The sequence below is a fragment of the Perognathus longimembris genome, chromosome 28 (assembly GCF_023159225.1).
Source record: "Perognathus longimembris pacificus isolate PPM17 chromosome 28, ASM2315922v1, whole genome shotgun sequence".
In the NCBI taxonomy this organism is placed as follows: Eukaryota; Metazoa; Chordata; class Mammalia; order Rodentia; family Heteromyidae; genus Perognathus; species Perognathus longimembris.
In genome coordinates, this window is record NC_063188.1 from 100443232 (window position 1) to 100467326 (window position 24095).

Sequence of the window (24095 nt, forward strand, 5' to 3'; positions counted from 1 at the left end):
AATGTTGGTTACTGTGAGTCTGAACTCTTCAGCAATGTAAACTGGGAATAAAATAAATTATTTAGTGATAAATAATTTAATAAATTAATAGATTTAACAAATTATTTATCACTAATTTAGGCCTTCAAGAAAAAGGACATCGACAATTATATTCCTTTGAGTAAAAGATAAGCAATGTCTAACTTAAATTGATATGTTTTCCTTCATTAGAAAAACAATAGAAAGTGAAACATGGTGGTACAGGCCTTTAACCAAGAGGTGGAAGCAGGAGACAGGACCACAAGTTCAAGACAAGCCTGGTCTACATGATAAGACTTTGTCCCCACCCCCAAACCAAACCAGAACAAAGAGAAAAACAGTATAATATTTGGCTAGTGACAACCAGTATAACTATATCTCCTGTTATGAATTAATATAGCTGCTGAGACACAGATCATACAAATGCAGGTCAACAAAGCATGACCTATATACTAAGGCTCATGTAGGCTCAATTCTAGACTACTTTGTATCTCTATGTCTTGAAATGGTTTCTTAACAATACTTCTCTTCATTTGTTTTATACTCTGTAAAGAGGGGTAGGCTAATAACAACCATTTTGTGGAGTTATGTTTAGGAGGTACTAAATAAGGTAACTTATATTCAAGTGCCTTGTACCCTGAACACGGGAATTACTAGGTCATTTATCTTCCTGGATGTTTTGTAGGTAGTATGCTAGGGCAATCTGACCCAGATCACAGAGGCAATAAAGGCCTGGTGTTCATCTTCTTGAAATTAGTTGTTTTTTTTTTTAATTGTAGTAATTTCCAGCAGTGGGAAGTGAAATCTGGAGACCTACATTATTGGCTAGGCAATTTTATGAGAGCCTGAAATTCAACTTGGGAGTCACTGTCATTGTTCTCATTATTTCCAGAAACTCTGGCTGATTTTCTCCTTGATACTTGTACTGATACCTTGGGGTTATAAGGAAATGGTGTTTCTTAACAAAGAGAAGAGATCATCACCATTTTATTCAGGGCTCTATAGTGGTAGATTTGGGAGATTCTCTCTTTTTTCTCTCCTCAACTAAATTAGAAAGAATTCATATTGACTATTTGATGTAATTCTTGGCTCATTAAAAAGCATCATCAATCTGAAATTTTCTTGTGTTGCTTAAAAAAGACAGAACTACCACTCTAAAAATTAAATTCTTATACTAAGCTGTATGTGACAATGTGCATGAGAGAGAAAGAGAGACAGAGAGACAGAGACAGAGACAGAAAGAACAAATGCCCCCAAAAAGGCTACACTAAAAATTTAGTTAGGCTCTTTGGGTGTGTGTGGAAAATTAGAGACATATCATAGATTCAAGGCTAGAACTAGTCTAAATGTTAATGTAAGATCAAATCAATTTATTTTCAGAGCTGTCTTATAGCAGAAAATAATTGGATACTTTAACATCTCTAGAACTGATGTAATATAATACTATATATAATTTTATAAGTAATTTGAACAAGCTGTGTTATGTATGACTAGAAGAGGTAAACTTCTACTTTACGTTCATGTGTTGATTCAAAAGGATAATTTTTTAAATGACATTTCATTAGAAATATCAAATAAATATATTTCATTCACTTTTGTGTCATGAAAGCTTTACAAATATCTCAAAGATTTATCATTTCTTAATGGTAAAAGCACCCAAATTCCTTTTGTCTAGTTTTTTGAAATACCTATTATATTATCCTCTATATTCATCTTACTGTGCAATAGCTCACCAAAACATTTAATTACTACCTTGCTATACTTTAGTACTCATTCGTCACCCTTTACCCACGCTTCCCTATTCTTTGAAGACTTTCGCAATTACCAGTCTATTCTCAACCATTAAAGAAGTGATTTTAGATGAAGCTAAATTCCGGTATGTAGCACAGTATTTGGGAGATGGGAAATATCTACTGGACTGTGCAGCAGACCTATATACTTATTAGATTTCAGTGTAGAATATCTCAGAAACTAATCATACATAAGATAGGAAATCTAGTATGTTTCTGCCATATGTTAAAATGTCTTAGGGACATACATTCTTTGTGGAACCACAAATTACTTCATTGTGTTGCAGTAGCAAGAGAGATATGAGTTTTAACAATTGTAACACTATCTGCCTATAATTTCTACCACACTTCACTAGGGATTTAAATATATACTCACACAACAGAGCAGGGCAGAATGAGTCCATAGAATAAATATTTTTTGTAACCTGCATATGGAATGCAATGTACCAGTTCTTTCATCCATAATGAAATTTGGTTATATTAAACTAAACACAGAGGAAATTCACTAAAGTCAAGATAATACTCAGCTTCAATGTAATGTTAATAAAATACAGACGTTAAGCTAGAAAATTTTAGCTTCCTTGTTTATGTAAATTGACACCTTTCCTAGATTCATTCTCCTCTCAATATATTACTCAGACTTCTAATTCTTCCTAATGCTCTCATGTTTATGAACAGTTAAAAGAATTATTTTATGTCTTTTAAAGATATCTGAAAATGATAGCTGGTATGGTTTTGAGTATTCCTACCACAAATTTAGGCTTAAAGGCATGAGTTAGTTACAGATTCAACACTTAGCAGTCTTAGCTGAAGTTTGCCTGTGCACATAATTTAATGGAGATTGCTTCTATATTAGCTGTGGAATTATTCATGTTGCTTGCATTTCCTGGATTGTTTTAGTTATTTCCTTGACTCTGCATCCTTCTCATCTTGCAAGAACATATTCTGAAAGTATAGGCAACATAAAATTTTTCCTGTTGCCCTTCCTGGAAAGATTCTCCTTAGTCCCATTTCCATTGAGTTTGAGTTGTCCATTTTTATGTCTTGGTTTCTTTTATTTCTCTAAGACCATTTTCTACCAGGATGTAACCTAATTTCAGGGAGGATGTGTTTATTTCTCCTTCACACAAAAATTAAGTTGAGGTCCTGCAAAGAAGTATTTGATGTTGAATAAATAAAATCTTCTATCATCTTTACATCAGGTTCACTGACTACTTTTTCCAAGAAACATTTATTCATCGACTCTACCTCTTTCTTATGCTTTCTTAGAAAAGGAAACTTGCATCCACTCAGCAGATTTTCTTTTTTTTTTTCTCAAATTTTTATTATCAAACTGATGTACAGAGAGGTTACAGTATCATACTTTGGGCATTGGATACATTTCTTGTACTGTTTGTTTCAGCAGATTTTCTTAATCAGTCCTCAATAAGATTGATAAACTCCCCTTGGCAGCAGCCATATTATACTTATTTGAGATCTTTCTGTCCTATCTCTTCATCCCACACCAATCCAACAATCTCCACTCCATAATTCAAAGCACAAACCAAAGGTTGATAAATGTTGCCCTGCAGGTGAAATGTGCCCTCTACCAGTTTTAATTTTTTTACATAGCCTATGGACAATATGGTTTATACATTTTTTTTTGCCCATCCTGGGGCTTGAACTCAGGGCTTGAGCACTGTCCCTGGCTTCTTTGTGCTCAAGGCTAGCACTCTACCACTTGAGCCACAGCGCCACTTCTGGCTTTTTTTTATATGTGTGGTGCTGAGGAATTGAACCCAAGGCTTCATGGATACAAAGCAAGCATTCCCAGCCCTGGTTTATTCATTTTATGTGGCTAAGAACTAAATCAAAAGAAGATTTTTTTTTCAAAGTATGAAAATTGGCTTTTTATGCAGTTCAAAATCTTATAGTTCGTAAGTGAAGCTATATTGGCAAGTAAGCATGTACATTTGTCTATTGATGACTGCTTTCACATTAGGACAGCAGTGTTTAATTGCTGTGACAGAGACAGTATGGCCTTCAAGTTATTATTTGGCTCTTTACAGAAGAAGCTTATTGACGGTTACCTAAGCATTTGGTGAAAAATTGGTTCTGGGGACTAGTTCCCTTTACCAGATCTCTACAATTTTAGCTTTTACATGTTATTAAAATGTTCTTGCTGAGATTTCTACTCTTAGAAGTAGGCTTTTAGAATCTCTATATCAGCAAACAAGCTGTGTTCACTGAAGACCTAACTACAAATACATTTGTTAGCATTTAGATTCTTTTTACTTTAGGATGCTTTAACTTAAAAAACTATTCATGTTTCGAAGAGGTGTACTACATCATACAATATTTCAAAAATGTTCTGCTACCCTAGGATGGTAACCACAGCTTGCATTTTTGATAAATTCTGAAATCTTGAGATACCAATTCTGCATCATGACACTTTTTTCCTGTTTTTTTCTTTATTGGCAAAGTGAAGTACAGAGGGGTTACAATTTTATATGTAAGGCATTGAGTACATTCTTGTTCAACTTGTTACCTCTTCTCTCATTTTTTCCCCGCCATGACACTTTCTATAAATCTGAGGTAAATGCCAAGGGAAATCCATAAGATCCCAGTTGCACAATAAGAAAGCTGAAGAGCATAATCAAATGAGATATTTTATAAAAGAAAAGATTATTTTTAGTCTTTAAGATTTTGTTTTTCCATAGGAAATATAAAGATGGGTCAATAATCAGGAGATGACTCTACATTATCTGCTTCCAAATTCAAGACTTGGGCCTTATCTGTTCAGTTTCTTAAGCTTTACCTATTAGTTACTATGGATTTAAGGTGCCCCTACCCTCAAATAATCACACATAGATGCATTATTTTCTGAAGTGATAGTAATGAATCACCATATAGGATAACAGTATAAAAAAACTATAATACAATTGTAAAATAGACGTTCTTTTTTTTTTACCTTGCTCTTGCTTAATCCTCTCTCTTTCCGCATATCCTGCAGTCAGCATATTAATTCTGTTAAGCCACCTAAAAACAAGTGTTGAAATCATATTTTAACTTCTTACATTTTACTTATAGAAATGTTAAAAGATGTCTAAATACATGGAATACATATAAGATGTGTTCTTTCTTGACAAACTCTTCAACAAATTATATTTTACTGTAGTACAAATTGTTCCCACACTAAACATATTATTTCAATAGAACAGGCAGGCAAACTCTTAATATTTATAATATAAAGATTTTGAGTTAAGCAAAGTTGTATTAATTCCTTGTTCCAAATGGGGAAGCCCTCCAAATATTCCTGCTTTTCTGTTTCTTCAGAATAAATGCTTCTTTGGAGATTCTTAAACAATATCAGGCCCAACTTATTCTGATACAAGAAAAAGTTGTACACCTTCTATATAAAATAGTTTTACTATGAAATGCTAGTCTTGATTAAACTCTTTCAAGTTTAATAGTCCAAGGGGAAACACACCTTGGGAATAATTCCAGAAACTTGTCTCTATATACAAAAATATTTAGTTTTCCAAGACAGAATAAGCTTTTTAAATTGTTTGGAGCTAGACTTAGTAAATTTGGAATTTCCAATATAGTCAGCATCATTAAATTGTGTTACAATCTGATCTATCTCTTAAAAAAATTGTGCTTCAGCAGAGGATCACAAGAGCCTAATAGCTATGCCCTTATGAATGCATAAGATGATGCTAAGTGAAATGAACTCCATGTTATGGAAACAACTGTTATATCACTGTTGTAATTACTTTCAACATGCAATGTGAAACCATAGCTTCTATTGTTGATGATCCTCTTGTATCCCCTTCCTGTGGTTGTACCCACATTATCACTGTATCTTATCTGAGTACATTGGAAGCTGTATATACTGGTATTAGAACTAGGGAAGTGAAAGGGAATATTAAAATCCAGAGACAATGGATAAATAGACAAACGACTCCAAAAGCAGTACGTGCAAAACCATTTGGTATAAACCAACTGAACAACTCATGGCTGGAGAGGGAAAGGGGGATGGGGGAGAGGGGAATGAGGGAGGAGGTAACAAATAGTACAAGGAATGTACCCAAGGCCTAACATATGAAACTGTAACCTCTCTGTACATCACTTTGACAAAAAATAGAAAAAAAATAAAAAAATAAAAAATAAAAAATAATAAAATGGGAAAAAACCTTGTGCTTGAGTACTTTTTCTTGTAAGTAATGCATAATATATTTTCACCATTTTTGCCAAATGGTATTAAGAGCACATCAAATATCTAGTGCATCTTGAAAAGAAGGAAAAGTTGTGTCTTTAATAAACAAAATCAATTGCTTGAAAATTTAAACTTTAATTTTGGTAATAAACCATTTAAAGTCAAGTTAGTTTTGGCAAAAGGTATAAGCAATTATCACCTCAAGTATGTGTGGGAAATGAAAAAAGAGACTAGAATCTTGTAAAATACTGATAACATGGATTCAGTAATATATATATATATGTATATATATATATATATATATATATACACACACATATATACTTTCCCGAAGATTGTAAACTAGAAATCAGCAAGTCGATGATTTTATTATAAATAACTTTGACTGGTATTTCTTCTTGATAATGAAAAGTCAAAATTAAAATGTAACCTAATTCATTTGCAGTGAGAAAGAGATTGAATTTGTCCTTCAGGGAAAAGTTCATCATTCTTGGGAAAGATTGGCTTGATGTATTTACTGATAAAGATATGATAATAAAACTAAAGAAAATTTCTTCATTGAAGATTTTAATACAGCATCATATATTTTATACTTCAAAATACCACTGAAATGTAATTATATCAATATCCTAAAGAACATCTTTATGAGTGAATAGGAAAAAATTAAAAAACGGTCTCCACAACATTTCAATCCAATAATATATATTAAGTGACTGGTATGTGCTGAACAATGAATGACTTATGTTTTACAGACACTGAAATGAGTAAGATATAGTTTCTGCCTTTATTGAACTCTAGAATTGCTTCACTGTATGAGAAAGTTAAAAGCAGAAACAATTTTATTATAATAAACTTCCTTAGAACGTGAATAAACCAGGTACTGGTGGCTCACACCTGTAATCTTAGCTACTTGCGACGCTGAGAGTTGGAGGATCATGATTTGAGATTAGCCTAGACAGAAGAGTTCACAAAACTCAGTCTCAGAAGAAGAAGCAAAAAATAGGGCTGAAGGTGACTCAAGTGGTACAGTATCAACATGGCAAGGCCCTGAGTTCAAAACTTTGTACCACAAAAACAATGTGTGAATGTACTTAGGCCACTGAGGATAGCTCCAAAAAGCAAAATACCACACAACTGTTGGTATTTTCTTGGAAAACATGTCATTAAGTTTTCAGCTATTAGATGTTTACTGATGAACTTGGTAGAGTTATGATTTGTTGTTTTATGCTATTATGAAAGCATATATACATATATATATATATACTCATTAAGGATGAGAGAAGCATTTATTGAAAGCCTATATTTGCAAGGTACTGTTCTAGACATACAAAAAACAGAGATAAATGAGCAAAGTACCTGTCATTATGATGCCTATCTCTTACTGAGGAAGGCAAACAACAAATAGAAATACAAATAACCATTTGTAAAATATATACATATCTATATACATATATACCTGTGTATATATGTATTACAAAAAGGAAAGTAAAAAATGAAACTATCAAAGGTGGTGGGAGAAGATGCGGCTATTTTGGGTCAGGTGATCAAGGATGCATATAGAGAATTTAGAATCATTTTACTACATTGTTAGGAAAGTTCCTTAATATTAGGTCCTAAATTATTACCTTACCTTACCCTACTAATACTTTAAAACAGAAAGTTATAGGCAAGGTGATTTTGCTTACAGTGAACATTAAAATGAGTTGTCCAATATTACATAGAATAATTCATTGAGAAAGTATTAAGGGTAAGAGTCATGAAAAAAATGTATAAATAGTAATTATCCAAATAGAAATTGGTGACTGTCACAATTACAAGGCCATGTGTACTGATATAGTAAATAGTCTACAGCCCAAACAAATTCAGTAAATGTATCTCAGAATACTTTATTTTCTCCTCATGGATTTCAAATAAGAAAACAACAATTAAAAATGTTTCAGTATTCATTACTGAGGGAACAAATGAATCATAGTGAGATATTCCACAGTGCTTTACAAATTACTCATAAGCAAAAATGTAGTTGTTCAAAATTAGGTACTGAGGCTTTACTATTCAATGTATATATACATATGCATTATACACATATGTACTGTAATAAAATATGTACATTTGTACATGCTGAGATTTTATAGAATGAAATTAAATTTAACTTTAATAATTAGGTCCTGTTACTTCTGGCACTATATAAACATTTTTTTCTGAATTGGGAAGAGAAAGATATGGTACTCTGTCTTATGATATATTTCCATACCATGTAGATTTGACGATACTTTTAAAATTATGGAATGATCAGGTAAATCACATATTTACCTCCTCTTGAAGATTTAGGCAGTACCTTTAAAATGCTATCTATAGAACAAATCAACATTGCATTATCTGTCTGTTATATAACAACTAGGTGATTAAACAATGTGGGTGTCTTTCCATACCACTATTCTTTTAACAAGTAATGTTAAAAAAGCTCGGCATACTGAAAGTAACTACTAACCAAAAGAAAAAGCACAGTACTACAAAAGAAAAAGCAAAGCAAAACAATAAAATTGCATTATAATTAAATTTTAAAACAATTCATTATTTCAGGTCAATTTATTTCTGAAAGGTATAGTGCACCATGGCAAACCTTATATAAAACAACCCTTTTAGACCTAGAACATAAAGATGATATTTTTGGATAAGTTTTTTGACCCATTGCTGAGAAAAAGTAACAAACTGAATCACACAAGTTTGTTTGTTTTTGTTCTGTGACACATCTAGAACCAGATACATCCATAGGAAGCTACTGCTAAATGAAGTAGCAAACGGAAACGCACAATGGTTTTATAGTTCATAAAAATGCATTTTAAGCAGGCAATTTCAAAGCTTAGAAAGGCCCCAATTAGTATTTATCCTAAGTGATTAAATTATACTAGTTATAGAGGGAGGTTCCTGAGATCTATTGTATCTATTTTGTCAGTACTGGGGCTTGAACTCAGGGCCTGAGCATTGTCCCTGGCTTCTTTTTTCTCAAGGCTAGCACTCTACCATTTGAGCCACGGCGCCACTCTGGCTTTTTCTATATATGGGGCACTGAGAAATTGAACCCAGGGCTTCATGTATAAGAGGCAAGCACTTTACCACTAGGCCATATTCCCAGTCCTTGTATCCATTTTTTTTTTTGCCAGTCCTAGGGCTTGAACTCAGGGCCTGAGCACTGTCCCTGGCTTCTTTTTGCTCAAGGCTAGCACTCTGCCACTTGAGACACAGCGCCACTTCTGGCCTTTTCTATATATGTGGTGCTGAGGAATTGAACCCATGGCTTCATGTATATGAGGCAAACACTCTTACCACTAGGCCATATTCCCAGTTCCACTTGTATCCATTTTGTAAGACAGGATATGCTCACATATGCTGCTTATTTTCAATTTGGTTATGACTTAAACACATCATTTTTATCCCAAATTCAATGAGCTCAATATATGGTAAAATAGATAGTGAGGAACTATAACAGTAGAATTCTAAAATAATTAAAACACAAAATAAGAGTATCATCTCCCCTCCATGTGCAGGGAAATAAACACTTTCAATTTGAGAACAAGGAGATAAAGCTCTCTAATTTCCAAGTGCCCTCTGTAAAATTTAAAGAAAGGTAACTACTTGAAAGTTTGGTTCCTTTATTAATAAAGGGTCTAATCAAATATTTTGAACATTTCCTTTACGGATACTTGCTTATATCCATATTCTTGCTTTGCAAAACCTATATTTGTCCTCTTGTCTCAGAGAAAATATGGATAAAGATAAATATGGATAAAGATAAAGATAAATATGGATAAAGATACATTGCTTTTCTTTCTTTTTTCTGAATAATTATTTCTTTATTGTCAAAGTGATGTACAGAGGGGTTACAGTTTCATATGCAAGGCAGTGGGTACATTTCTTGTACAATTTGTTTCCTCCTCCCTCATTTCCACCCTCCCCCTCCCCCTTTCCCTCTCCCGCCATGAGTTTTCAGTTGGTTTACACCAAATGGTTTTGTAAGTATTGCTTTTGTAATCGTTTGTCTTTTTATCCTTTGCCTCTGGGGCACTGAGAAATTGAACCCAGGGCTTCATGTATATGAGGCAAGCACTCTTGCCACTAGGCCATATTCCCAGCCCCTCTTTCTTCTTCTTCTGAGAAGTCTCTGAGAAATGTACTCAGTATCTAACATGTAACTGTAATCCCTTTGTACATCACCTTTACTATAGCAATAAAAAAGAAAAGGAAACAATTGTATTGTATATATTTGAAGTTTACAGCCTGATGTTATGGGCAAATGCTATTGTTTAAAATTAAGGATAGCCACATGAAACTACAGTGGGTCCACATTGCTTTAAACCAATCAATCTAGAACCTTCTGTGATATTATCTAAGCATTACTGAGAAAGCTTGCCTGACAAATACTTTTTAGTGTGTGCCACACCTAGGCTTGAACTCAGGGCCTGGATGCTGTCCCTAGGCATTTTTGCTCAAGGCTAGTGGTCTGCCTGAGCCTTAGCTCCACTTACAGCTTCTTAGTGGTTAAATGGAAATAAGAATCTCACAGATTTTCCTGCCCAGGGTATTTTGAACTATGATCCTCATATTTCAGCATCCTGAGTAGCCAATATTATAGACAGGAGCCACTGGCACCCAGCTAAGTTCTTTGAAATTCAAGTAATACTTTACCTGTTCATGTCATCAAGATGTTCAGCAGCAAAATAAAAGCTTTTGATTTTAGGATGACAGGCTTTGAATGCACTGCAAAAAAGGACATTTATTTTTATTACAAATGAGAAAATAAGTGTGAACCAAGTTATTTTTATGGGTAAAACTGCCTCAACATCTAACCTGAGTTTGCATATATATTGCATCTATTATGATGACAGAAATCATTGTAAAGTTCAATTTCTGTCCATATAGCTGCTTCCTTGTTATGTCAATCTGAAAACATTAGATGAGTAACCTATAATTTAAAAACTTGAAATTAAAAAAGTATCATCCCTTCTCTCCCTTTCCCTTAATAAAACCAACTTACTATTTCTTGCGGCATTCACTGGCTCTGTCAATCTTAAATTCAGGCAAACTGATGAATCCTTCTGCTTTTTCATCCTAAAGAAGCAAAGTTATTTTTTAGGTCACTAAACAAAAAGGTTCAATGTTAATTATACTGTATGAGTGTGCCTTAAGTATCTATACTAATAAATGTGTTGATTTAATTCCTGAAATTGGGCATTATGATTCTATTAATAACCTATTATATTCCATATACTAAAAGTATATTCTGAATTCCTACTTTAGTGTATTAATCATTTCAATATTAAGATAAATATAGAAAATGTCCCCCTTTCTCAATGTAAAAGGTGTTTTAGAAGAAATTTTCTAGATTTTGGGATGTAGCCCAGTGGTCAAGCAGTCACTTGCCTACCATGCATAAGGCCTTGGGTTCCATCCCCAGAAATGCAAAAATAAAAACAAATTAAAAAAAATTTCTGGTGAGCAAGTATATTGATTTTTATAATATATATAAAACTGTAGTTGATATTTGCAATATATAATTTTCTATTATTTTAATGTTCAACATGAATTATAGAAATGCTTACTGATTCAATTTCCTGCTTACCTCCAAAAATTCTCATGTCAAACTTGAATTGATTTTTTTCTAATTATGTAACTTTTTCTAATTGTGGTTTGTGTATTGATGACTTTACAAGTGAAATAAGTCAAGCTGCTCTTCAAATATCTGGCTTACTATATATGTTATGAATATAAAGGTGACTTTTCATCTGAAAAATTGAATAAAATCGATAATTCCTCCTCTGTACAAAAACATGAGATGAGATTTATTCAGTCTCTTAGTTAGTTACCAGTTAACTCAATTAAGCTAAGACTAAAAGTTAAATACTTTCACCTTTGGGTCCCTTGTCCTGGTAATGACCAACCTTCTTTGTGGTTTACTATCCCAATTTTTTACTTGATCTTCTATACCAGTCTACAGCTCTTAAACATTAGATTTAAATGGGAATATACTCCTAGCCACTATTTCAAAGAAAATGAATAGATTTTCAGTTCTGTGTGTATATGATTACTGAATTTTATGCAAACTTTAAAAATCAGATGCTACCAGCAGTGATAGGAGCTTATATTTTATAAAGGAGTATTTTGATTTTGCCATTGTGTTAATTCCAATCCCATTAATTAAAAATATTAAAAATCTAAACATTTCAAAATATTTTCAAAGGGTATAGTAACCATATAATGATGTAAAGGAAGAAGTTTACATTTCTTCTATAAAAATCATGCTAAGGTATTTCTTGCATTTCATACCATTCAATATTCTCTCATTTCTCTCAGGGTTAACACAGTAACAATAACTTGCTGATTGAACTATAGCTTTAGTTTAATAAAAAGGGGGGGGGAGGCTACAGTTCTTACCACTTAAACTTTGAAAAATAGAATATAATCTAGTATATACCAGATAAATCAACAAGTGAACTTACAATAAAGAGAAATACAAGATGCTATATCTTGACATAACTTGGTTGACATATTAAAAAGTACTTAGTATGTCTAATAAATGAAAATGTGTGAAAAAATTATAGTTTGCTTAAAATAAGACACAATACCTGGAACAGTGTTTTATGCCTATAATCCCACCTGTTCAGAAGCATTGTAGTTTGAGGGAAGTCCAAGTAAAAGTCAGGGAGACCCTCATTTCAACAACAATTGGACATGGTAGTATGTGCCTGTCATCCCAGCTACTAGGAGGACATAAGTAGAAAGATTGTGGAATAGATATGCCTGGGCAAAAAATGTGATACTATACATCAAAAATGACTAAAACAAAGAAGCAAAGATCAGAGAGTGCAGCACTCTACCACTTGAGACAGGCCAAATGAGAATACCACCAAATAAAATGAAAGAAAACCCTCCAAACCTAATAATATAGTGAACGGACAGCTATCAGAAGAATAAACACAAACAAAGAATTGAGTAAATATAAGTAGAAAAGTATACTCAGCATATATTTGAGGTATATAATAGATTGTGATGATTGCCCTGGGTATAAATCTGCTCTACTAACACTACCACATAAATGTATTACATACATTCTCTTTCCCAAAAGTGTGTCTTAATACTTGGTATTTGAAAAACAAGAGTACTATTTCATTTTTTTTCTTTAAGGAAAACTGAAATAAATTGAGATAATATTGATTTAAATTACTAAAGTGCATTCTTTTTAAAAAGCAAAGAGGAAAAAATGCACAACTTGGAGAAAAAAATCAATATCAAATTTCCATGTATATTGCTTTTAGTTGAATTACTGCTTGAATTAGCATGGTATTTTTAGTTACATATATATAATTTTACTATACCTTAGTTGTGTTTCAGATATATTGCTCCATCAGGATTACAGATACAACTATCCAGGAGTCCTAAATGCAACTATTTTAAGAGGTTGAAGGGAAAAATAACTAGTAGAAACCTGAGTTCAATTTAAAGTAAGTGACTATATGATTATTTTGATTGTATGATTTTTAAAATGTAACAAGATGGTGACACTCTTGGTTAAAGATAAGGAATAGAATAAGAAAACAAAAAATGCTTTGTCTTACCTCTTCATTAATGTACCAATACAGAGATGCATCCTTTAGAACAAACCAATATTTCTTCCATTTCTGTGAAAAATAACTCTTTGCATCTTTCTTTTTCCAAAGCCAGCCCTCACAGTCACCACGGCCAAGATCCTTACAAGAAATTCGCCTTTTGCTCTTGCCTGCTATAGGCCCTAAAGATAATAGTGAGTGAACATGCTTTTGAAATTTTGGAAAAGGCAATAAAATAGGTCAATCTATAAGTCCTAAAAATAAGTTGGGTACATATTAACCTGAAAGTTAGCATTTTCCTATTGTATTAGAATAGAAAAATATAAAACATTTTTTGCCTACCTAAGTGACATCAAATTCAATGAAAAAATGGTAATCCTAGTCTTCACACTCGTTGATGGCATTTATTATAAATGGGATCAGTATTGAAACTGAATTAAAGGAGAAGTGAGACTTGCTAGCTCTTCCGCTGGAGGATTATGCTACTCCTAACCACACTGGGCTCAAACAAGAGGGGATGGATGAAGTGTGCTGGTGATGGTCTCAGCACAAAAGAAGCAGGGAGTCATTCCCCCCCCCTCCCCCCGGCACCGCTGGCTTACCTTTGTTTTTCTTCTTGGATTTGTGTTGCAGAGATGACTGCTGAAATGTCTGAAATAAAAAAGGGAAGGATGTTATCTGAGCTGGTTTTTCTAATCATTCAGAATACATTAGTATACCCGGTCACTTAACTTTCTAATCTCCCATGAAGTGGGAAAGGATATTACCACTAAACTTATTTTGTGGGCAGCGAAATCAGACTATGAAGCATTGATGAAAACTAAGGGCAAGCACACACGAGCACATGCGCGCGCACACACATACATACACAAACCTATGTGTCTTTTTAGGGTTTATTGTACAATTTTAGATAATATCACATTTGATTCTCCCAAAATATCTTTTGAAGCAAGCTGGGAAATATCAATATTACTCACTCTTCTACTCCATTAATCTGAATATTTCAGCGGTTGGATCAATATTTTCTTCTCATATCTAACTGCTACCACTCTTACTAGTGAGTAATCTTCATAGAGATGATGTAAGCACCTTAGCTCCTTGTTTCCCATTCCCAAAGATCTTTATCTTCCCATTCCTCAGACATCCACTTCCATAACTGTATGTCTGATATCTTAAACACACATTCTGATACCACCATCATTACATCAAAAGTATCTACTGAACCTGGTTCCAGATGGGCCACACCCATAATCCTAGCTACTCAGGAAGCTGAGACCTAGAAGATTGCCTGCCTGATCAGAAAAGTCCTTGAGGTTCTGTTTCCAAATATAACGAGCAAAATGTCATGCTGGAGGCATAGCTTAAGCAGTAGACTGCCAGCCAAGCAAGTGCAAGGCCCTGAGTTTAGACTGCAGTACCAGAAAAATAATCCATTGAGGCATCTTATTTATTGACTACACTACCTTATTATACCTGTATTTCTCTTTCCAATTGATTTCCATAAAAGATCATAATTTGTTGCCCTGAATATGCTTTCTGTACTATACTTGGCTATCTACATGATTATCCTAGTTAAATTCACCTGTTTAGTCAATGGTAAGTATTGCATCAGCTATACATACATACAAACATATATACACAGCTATATTGACTGGTCTAGACTTCAATTAGCCACTGTGTATAGTGAGATAGTCTATTAAACTAGATTGTTCACTGATGTAATAAGGTTAATTATGATAACTTCCAAGATGAGTCAGATAGAATGTGTACTTCTAACTCATGGACAGTCTTTAAAAACAAATTTTAAGTAACAGATTTTTCTTTTTCTTCACAAAGGTATGTCAGTAAGGGTCAACTGGATTTTGTTTCTATAAAATTTGATGGCCTTGGTTTTATGCAATAATTGCATATTTTATCCAGTGTCTTTACTCATAAAATAGCATTCTACTTATAATAATTTCCTTATTCTCTGCATGATTTATATAAGTCTAATGAATATAATAACATGGACAAAGATCAGATAATTTACGGACATGCAGTGTAACGCCCAAACAATAATCACACAAGTGTCTAGGCAATGTAAGTATGAATGAATGTGGTATGTGTTTATGTATGCATGTGTGTGTATATATGGGTGTGAGTGTATATATGTACACACACTCATACACATACACAACTTTGTAGCATTCATGCATATAGAAATTCTTAATCAATTTTTGAGAGAAAGCACAAAAGACAAAACAAGTTATGCTGTGTTGATTTTCCTGAGTGCCATTTTTCTCTTTTTTTTTTTTTTTTGCCAGTCCTGGGCCTTGGATTCAGGGCCTGAGCACTGTCCCTGGCTTCTTTTTGCTCAAGGCTAGCACTCTGCCACTTGAGCCACAGCACCACTTCCGGCCATTTTCTGTATATGTGGTGCTGGGGAATCGAACCCAGGGCTACATGTCTATTAGGCAAGCACTCTTGCCACTAGGCCATATCCCCAACCCATTTTTTTTTCTTATTTATTGTCAAAGTGATGTACAGAGAGGTTACAGTTTCATATGTTAGGCCTTGGGTACATTTCTTGAACTTGCATTTTGTTTTAAAATGGTAGTTCAAATAATAATCCAGGCTAGTGAGCTTAAATATAGTTCATTTAAATATAGTTATTTCCTCTAAATTGTTTGGCTGTAAAATGACTGAGTTTTTTTTTCCTTTTCTGTTTCCGCAAGTAATCATTACAGTTTTATAGCTAATTATTTTGAAAAATGACAAAGATAGGGGTAGTTTGCTTTTTAATAAGCTGCATGGATAACAGCTTGGAAGAACTGGGTTATATAATGTATCGCCTGATATTTTTTTTATTCTACCTCTGAGCTAGACCCTGAGCCCCCTGATATGCTTTTTGCATGCTATTCTTTAGAACCTAAAGATCTACTGAAAAAATCTACACAAAAATATATTTTATGCTCTATAGGTTTTATTTGTAAGAAGCTTATCTTATCGTTCCCTTTAAATATACAAGACCTAAAATGTCCTAGGCATCAATACAAATTTATCCATCATTCAACAACACAAAGCCTTAGATGTTCTATTGTAAATATGTAAATGTTACCATGGAGTTATTTTTAAGAAAGACTTGCATGCTTTTTCAACTAATTCGAGTTAAAAAAGTAAAATTAATTAAATGATATGCTGTGGAAAGTGCTAACATAGCAGACCTAAAGGTGATATCTTAGAAGGGACTATTTGCAGGGTTGGCTCTGGCTAGCCTCTGGGAATTTAAGTTTTCTATACTGACATGTAGCTCCTCTAAATCCTGACAGTTTCGTTCACCTAGGCTTCTGAATACCTGCTTTCTTTCTGTGAGTCTGGAATATGGTAGTAGCTAGCCAGAAACGTCAAACTCAAAGACCAACTCTTTAAAATCCTTAATGTTGAGTCTGTAGTGGTATTTCCGGGGGGGTGGAGAATCATATGATTTCACTTTACTGCTAGTGAAAGTGTACTGTCTGTGACCTGTCATGAGAGTGAGACAGCATCAGAAATCTGAGTATGGATTTCTCCAGATTCCATGAACATCTCTTTTCCTTACTGAGTTGTATACACTTGCATGTCACCACAATTAAGCTTACTGTGAGTATAATCATACATTGTGCCCTGTCCATTCCTCTAGCAAATGAATAAACGTGAGTGATCTTAGGAACCCTGAAATAACCTTATACTACAAAAGATCCCGTACAAACTTATGTTAGAAATGGTTCACTAGTCGTACACATAAATAAGTAGAGTTCTCCACTAAGGCTGAAGAAATCATTCAATCTTATTAAAGAAATTTAATTTGTCCAATAATTTCAGTTACTTAGGATATTATACAAAATTTAATAAAAGCAAAGCATTAAATACAGACACATGACTATAATGGATAATGTATCTGCTCATTAAAGGGGCTTAAACAACTTAAGAAAAAGGCATGGACTCTCTGCACATATGTGGTTGAATATATTTTTCATGCGAATGAAAATTCATAATACATCGTGTTTCTGTATTCTTTTGGTGTTGGTCCTGGGGCTTGAATTCAGGGCCTGAGTGCTTAGCTTTTGTGCTAAAAGCTAGCATTCTACTGCTTGAGTCACAGTTCCACTTCTGGCTGTTTGGGTCGTTAATTGGAGATAAGTCACATGGACTTTCCTGCCATGGCTGGCTTCAAATCATGATCCTCAGATTTCAATTTCCTGGGTAGCTGGGATTTTAGGTTCAGATCATCCTTCTTTCAGGTTCATGCTCAAGGAAGTATATCCTTTCAAATTTCTTGCATAGCAGTCTGTGAGTGCAAATTCAGTATTTTTTGTATTTGAAAATATAAAAATCTTTTACTTTTGTAGTATAGCTTGGCTGGGCATAGAATTTGGTGTAGAAAATAATTTTCTCTTGGCAATCTGAACCCTATTACTTTGTGCTCTTTTGGCATCTATTTTTGCTCTTAAGGCATTTACAGCTACTCTTGTCATTTGTTATACCCTCTGTACCTTCTAAAACAGTTTATCTTCCAAATACCCCACAATTGTACTATAATATGTCTAGATTATCATTTATCTTAATCGTCTTTCTTATTCATGGAGTTGCTCTGAAACTGTTACTTCTTTCACTCTGAACATTTTCAGCCATTATCTCTTCAAATGGTCTTCTTTAATAACTTCTAATTTTTCCCTTTATTTCATTTGTGTCTTTCATGCTTTCTACTCTTTCATATTTCTGCAGTTTCATTTATGTGAATTCATTCTATAATCTTTCTATCTCCTAATTCTCTCTGTCTTATTGGATCTAGTCTCAAGTTTATGTTATCTATAATGTTTACCTCATTGAAATATTTTTACATTTCTAGGAAAAGTAGTACTGGCTTTTAAAAATAGCCTGTGTTTGATTTTTTGGTTTTTATTTCAAAATTTACTTTAAGGGCTTTTCTGAATTACTCATATTTTCACTTATTTATGTATTTATTTACTCAATAGTCAGGCTCTTCAGCTCAAGGCTAGCACTCAACCACTTGAGCCATAGCGCCACTTCCGGTTAGTCTAGTCGACTTTTTTGTCTGGGCTGGCTTTGAACTGCCATCCTCAGATCTCAGCCTCGTGAGTAGCTAGGATCACAGGCATGAGCCACCAGTACCTAGCTTATTTTTATTTTTCAGTCCTGGGGCTTGAATTCAGGGCCTAGGCACTGTTCCTGAGCTTCTTTTGCTCAAGTCTAGCACTCTACCACTTACAGCTTTTTCTGTTTGTGTGGTACTGAGGAATGGAACCCAGGGCTTCATGCATGCTAGGCAAGCACTCTACCACTAAGCCACATCCCTAGCCCCATATTTTCATTTATTATAGAAACTAATAATCTGCTTGTTTAGTTCATTGTCTTTGGGCATTAATTTTCTTCAGATGTTTTGGAATTTTAGCTTGAGTGGAAGGTTCTTCCTGAAAGGAAGTTCCTTTTTGTATGCATCCTTCCCTGTCTAAGAGTTTTTTTTCTGTCTGTTGCCTTTATTTCTTGTGTTTTCAGATACTCACCAAGCTTTTAGTTGCGACATGGATTGCTGTGTCATCCCTGCAGCCCATGTGGGAGAGGTGTGTCACATGGAGCCTCATGGTTCTGTGTATAGATCTGACTTCACTCCTTGTGGATGCAGTGAAATTCAGCTCTATACAAGTCTTACCCCTTGTCTTTGGTTGTATCTTTATTAAATCTTCTTGCTTGTAAGTGAGGAAGTTCTCCTTGCCTTTCTAGCTAAATTTACTCAGTGAATCAATCATTAGCTTCCCAACATTGCTGAAGCCCATCCTTTCCTAGATACTCATTAGAGAAAACTCCTATCAGCTATCTCTATCTCTTTCTGGACTCAGTACCTAGTAGATACATAGTTTTAGTTACTAACTGTCAATGAGAATTTTGTTCTCTCTTTAAGAGTATATTTCAGTTTTACTCCACTTACATCTTTTTGTTTGTTTATTTTATTGCTGTGTGTTTTTGGTAGGGTGAGTGTGAAGATGTATGTGCAGGAGTGATGAGGCACATGTCATGTGTATATATGATGTTAAAACATAAGCAAATAATGCTTACAGACTATTAAACTGATTCCTTTTCTAAGTGGTTTTGAACTCCAATTCTTTATTAAAAAACATGTCTATCTTATTTTCCAAGCAAATCCATATCTGTTGCTTTATCAAATCCCCTGTTCCCTTACCAAATTCCCTGTTACCTTTGTCTACTGCTCTCATGCTTGTTTACTTTATTCCAGCCACACTGGTTGATCCTAGATCATGCCAAGTATAATCCCACCTCAGAGTCTTTTTCCTTTCTGTTCCCTCTGTCTGAAATGTTCTCTGCCCATATACAGTCTTACTTATTCCTTTACCTTCTTTAGGTCATTACTCAAATACTCACTGTTCACTAGATTCTATTATTACCATTGTTCTTGGCACTTTGTTCTCTGTCTCTGATTTATTTTTCTCTTCAGTATTTAACATAATTTAAGGTACTTATACTTATATATTAATCTGGACTTGTTTCCAAATCTGACTTCTGTTACATTTTTAATACATTTCTTTATACTCTGCCTAGAAGAGAACCTGGCACAGGGTAGGTGCTTAATAAATATTGGCTGAGTGAATGAATATTAAATAAAATACCAGCAAAGAACACAGGATAAAATGTTAATAAGGTAACTGCTAATCTGGAATAGTCTTTTGGTATAAATATGTTGGGTGCTATGCAAGTATATACAAATGTATTAACTGAAAAATGGCATATTCAAGGGAGATGTCAAATAGTGTAATTCCTTAGAAAGTCAAAATTAAAGTTCATCAAAATAAAACACTAGGAAGTTGGTACTTGAGAGAGGCGGGGTGGGGTCAAGAGGAAAGGAGTACACAAATGAAGAGAAGGGGGAGATGTAGTCTAGAACCCAATGTATATCCCACAAAATTAAGAAGAGTGAGAGAAGGAATGGGTAGGGGAGGGAGGGGTGAGAATGTTGAAAGGGGTGACATTGGTCAAGATACATTGTGTTCATAAGTTGCTTTGTTAGAAAGAAACTCTATACAACTATTTAAGATAAATTAAAAAAGAGGAAAAAAGTCTCTGGGTGGAGAGTGGTGGAAAAGTGGTATCTTCTTTCTAGTGATCTATGTATCGTACATTACTAAAACTACTGCTTTTTAATAGATCATTTATTTAAGAACATACAAAAAAGTTCCTTTATATCCAATCTCCTTTAGCATTACTTGCACTGAGATCGTCTTAGTGCATTTAACATTTTAAATTTAAATTCAAGATGTGGCTGGCAAAAGTACATTATATCTGTGTCAAAAGATATTTATGCAAATAATTATATGATGAATTATGAATGGATGCGTTGAAGTCATAATTCTGTCCATAAAAATAGAATGTGCCAAAATAAAAGGCCATTATAAAAGTATTGTTGATCCTCTTCTTAACCATGGTAATGCATGCAACAGTATTCTGTTTGGCTATAATAGATCCCTGTTTCAGACATTTGCCTGAAAAGACCATTTGTCTTTCATTTTGTCCACAGATGTTCTGTTCAAACTCCATTCTCCCCTCTTTTGGATGGATAAGTGTTGGGGGAGGGTAATTTGGGTCATTCTTTTCCTAAAAATTTCAGAAGCACTTATTTTAATTGTGGAAGAAAATGACAGTTTCTGTGTTACATTTTGAAAGCTCAGCTAGTATTAAATTCTTCTCAAGTTACAAATTGCCACAGTGATGGAAAAGTTTGCAATCAAAATATTCTGTTGCAATATGGAAACTTTCTCCTACTGTAATTCTCTACAGCAGAATTCCAAAATTTCTTCAGTGACTAGTGAAACCAATAGCTTCTTTCCTTTATATAAGAAGGTGTTTAGCATTTTCAAACACTTGGGATAAATGAGAGCTGCTTCTACATATTTAATCTTTAAATAGAAAACCAAAATTCTTTGACATTTTTACACAGAAAACATTTTCTGTAATTATTGTATGTTGGCAGAAAAAAGTGTACAGACAAGCAAGTGGATAAGGATACTAATGGAACTAAATATTAAGAAATCTTCCATTTCCAAGAAATAGTGTCCTAGAACGTCACAAGATTTGTTGTTCATGACCTTGCCCATCTGGGGCATTAAAGAAAATGTTTATGCAAAGAGGAGGAGTAAGGGCTGTGGTAGTGCATATATACTAGGTGTTTCAGTAGTGTGATATGGAAGTTTCCTACTGAAACCTGCCTAAGCTGGAAGCAATTATGCATTTTAGTATTCCCTACTCTGTATGGTTTTAGATTGAGGATGGTCACAATATAAATTTGTGTGAACTTGGCAAATAAGGGAAACAGTAGCCCTTATGTTTTGAAGGTCAGTGTATGGTGTTAGTCACTGTCATGGTCCATATACATTGTCACTTTTCTATTGGCTTTCTTTGGTATCAGTTGGTAGCCAGATTTACAACTCCAACTCCCAGCAGATCTTTATTTCATCTGACACTAACTAGACTAGGAGCCTATGGATCTTCACAGCGAGGGAGTACTCATAGTTTCTGGTTTATCTTCTAGTCCCCTCACATTACATCCAGATTTTCTTTGTAAACCACTGGTTCTTCTGAAGAGACTTAACAAGTTCTTCAAATGAATGATTTATCTCCCTCTATTCCGCGTCACTTAGTAAATCTGCCTCTCTGTTTGAACCTTATCCTATATATTTATCAGTGCCCAAATGAAATGTATAGGTGTTTAGTCAGGGAAGGCTACGTGATTTCTTCATCTGGGTGTACTTTCCCTTACAAAAAATGAACAGTATGATTTCTGTTATATAAAATAAAAAGTGAACAGTATTATTATTTTGTTTTTACTGATTAATTAGGGCTCAGATATGGATGTAGGTTCATCCATGTGATTTAAATCATCCATTCTATAATGACAACATTATTCTTGGCCATTTGAATTTTTGTAAAATCAACCCCCTTTACTGTTAAACTGATAAGAACCACTGTCTTTGGGACTACTCCAGATCTATGATAATAGAAGAATCCATAGGAAGGCAGTTTATTATCCTGTTTACTATGGTGTTGAACTTTATATTAATTGATCCACATTCAGCTGCATGTAAAAAATAGAAGTTGAAATAATGATGTGTCTTCACTATTTAGAGTGCTTTGCACTCAAGTTTACTAGGATCCTACTTGTGGCTTATCTGATGTGATAGAGATGTAAGAGGTCTGTAAGAGATCAGATGTATAAGATTTTAGATTTAGTGGGCTATCTAAGAAGAGAATGACTGAATTCATGAATTTTAATTTTGTGTTTCAATTCCTTTTAGCAACATAAATAGAAATAATGGAAACAACAACTTCATAGGGTCACTTTCGGGATTCAGTGAGATAATGTATATGTATCATTATAGACTATCGTGTGTGTGTGTGTGTGTGTGCGTGCACGAGCACGCGCACACACACACACACCCTAGGGCTTGAACTCAAGGCCTTAGCACTTTCTCTGAGCTTCTATGCTCAAGGCTAGCACTCTACCACTTGAGCCACAGCTCTACTTCTGACTTAGCTGAAATTAAATGGCCGGGAAAGGATCCATTACATTTTTATTGAGAATTTATAAGCTAGTGAACAAAATAGAGATGCTGCTTCTTTCCATTATGAATATTGACACGCCTGTCCTAATATGCACATGGGAAAAGTCACTAAGGAGGCCTTCAAATAAACAAGAATAATTATAAATAGCAAAAACCAAAGGTTTTCAGGAAAAAGTACTGGGTGTTAAGACAATATAATAAGAGAAATTGATTTACTTCAGGGATCTCCCAGGGATTTAAGGTTTTGATAGTCAGAGGAAAGAAGGAGTAAAAAGCATTCTCTGGAGAGGGAATAGTATTTCACAAAAGAAAAGAGGCATCTAAGAGCTGGTAGACAATCCTGATGGCTAGGGTAAAGCATATTATTCCCTCTTAGGTAAGTGTAGGAAAAATACTAGAATAACAAATACATGAACTTAATCTTAAAACACATTTTATAATACTGTAAATTTTGTCTTTTTATCATATAAACATTTAGGCAGTGATTGCTAAGACAAATCAGACAAAGACCAAAGCTAAATATATCATGCTTTGTGTTTTTTTTTAATAGGGCTACTTTCCAAAATGTATCACTAGGGATTATTATCTAGGTCTGTTTATTAGAAACATTTCACACACACAGACACACACACATGCACACACTCACAGTAGATTGTTTAAGGGTATCCTCAGGTTTATATGATCTTTCTATGAAATTCATATTAGATATTCTCTAAATTAAACTCAAAATTTCAAACTACATGGAGCTAGTATTACAGAGATAGAAGCCTAGGAAACTCAATACCTAACATTCATAACCATCTTCAATTCAGTTCTAGTCCATTAAAAATGACCATATTATCAAAAGGAAGAATTAATAAAAAAATATCTAGTGGTTCAT

General features: G+C 34.0%; 1 protein-coding gene across 5 annotated transcripts in view; it reads right to left on the reverse strand.

Moving 5' to 3' along the window:
* Cnksr2 (connector enhancer of kinase suppressor of Ras 2) overlaps positions 1–24095 on the reverse strand; it is a 215770-nt gene that overhangs the window by 41541 nt on the left and 150134 nt on the right. For all 5 annotated transcript variants that reach the window (XM_048336590.1, XM_048336588.1, XM_048336591.1 and 2 more), the window contains 5 exons: positions 14210–14258; positions 13617–13789; positions 11039–11112; positions 10690–10761; positions 4759–4826 (listed from right to left, as the gene is read on the reverse strand). In XM_048336590.1, the coding sequence (XP_048192547.1) occupies positions 4759–4826; positions 10690–10761; positions 11039–11112; positions 13617–13789; positions 14210–14258 (436 nt within the window). The remainder of the gene's footprint in view (positions 1–4758; positions 4827–10689; positions 10762–11038; positions 11113–13616; positions 13790–14209; positions 14259–24095) is intronic.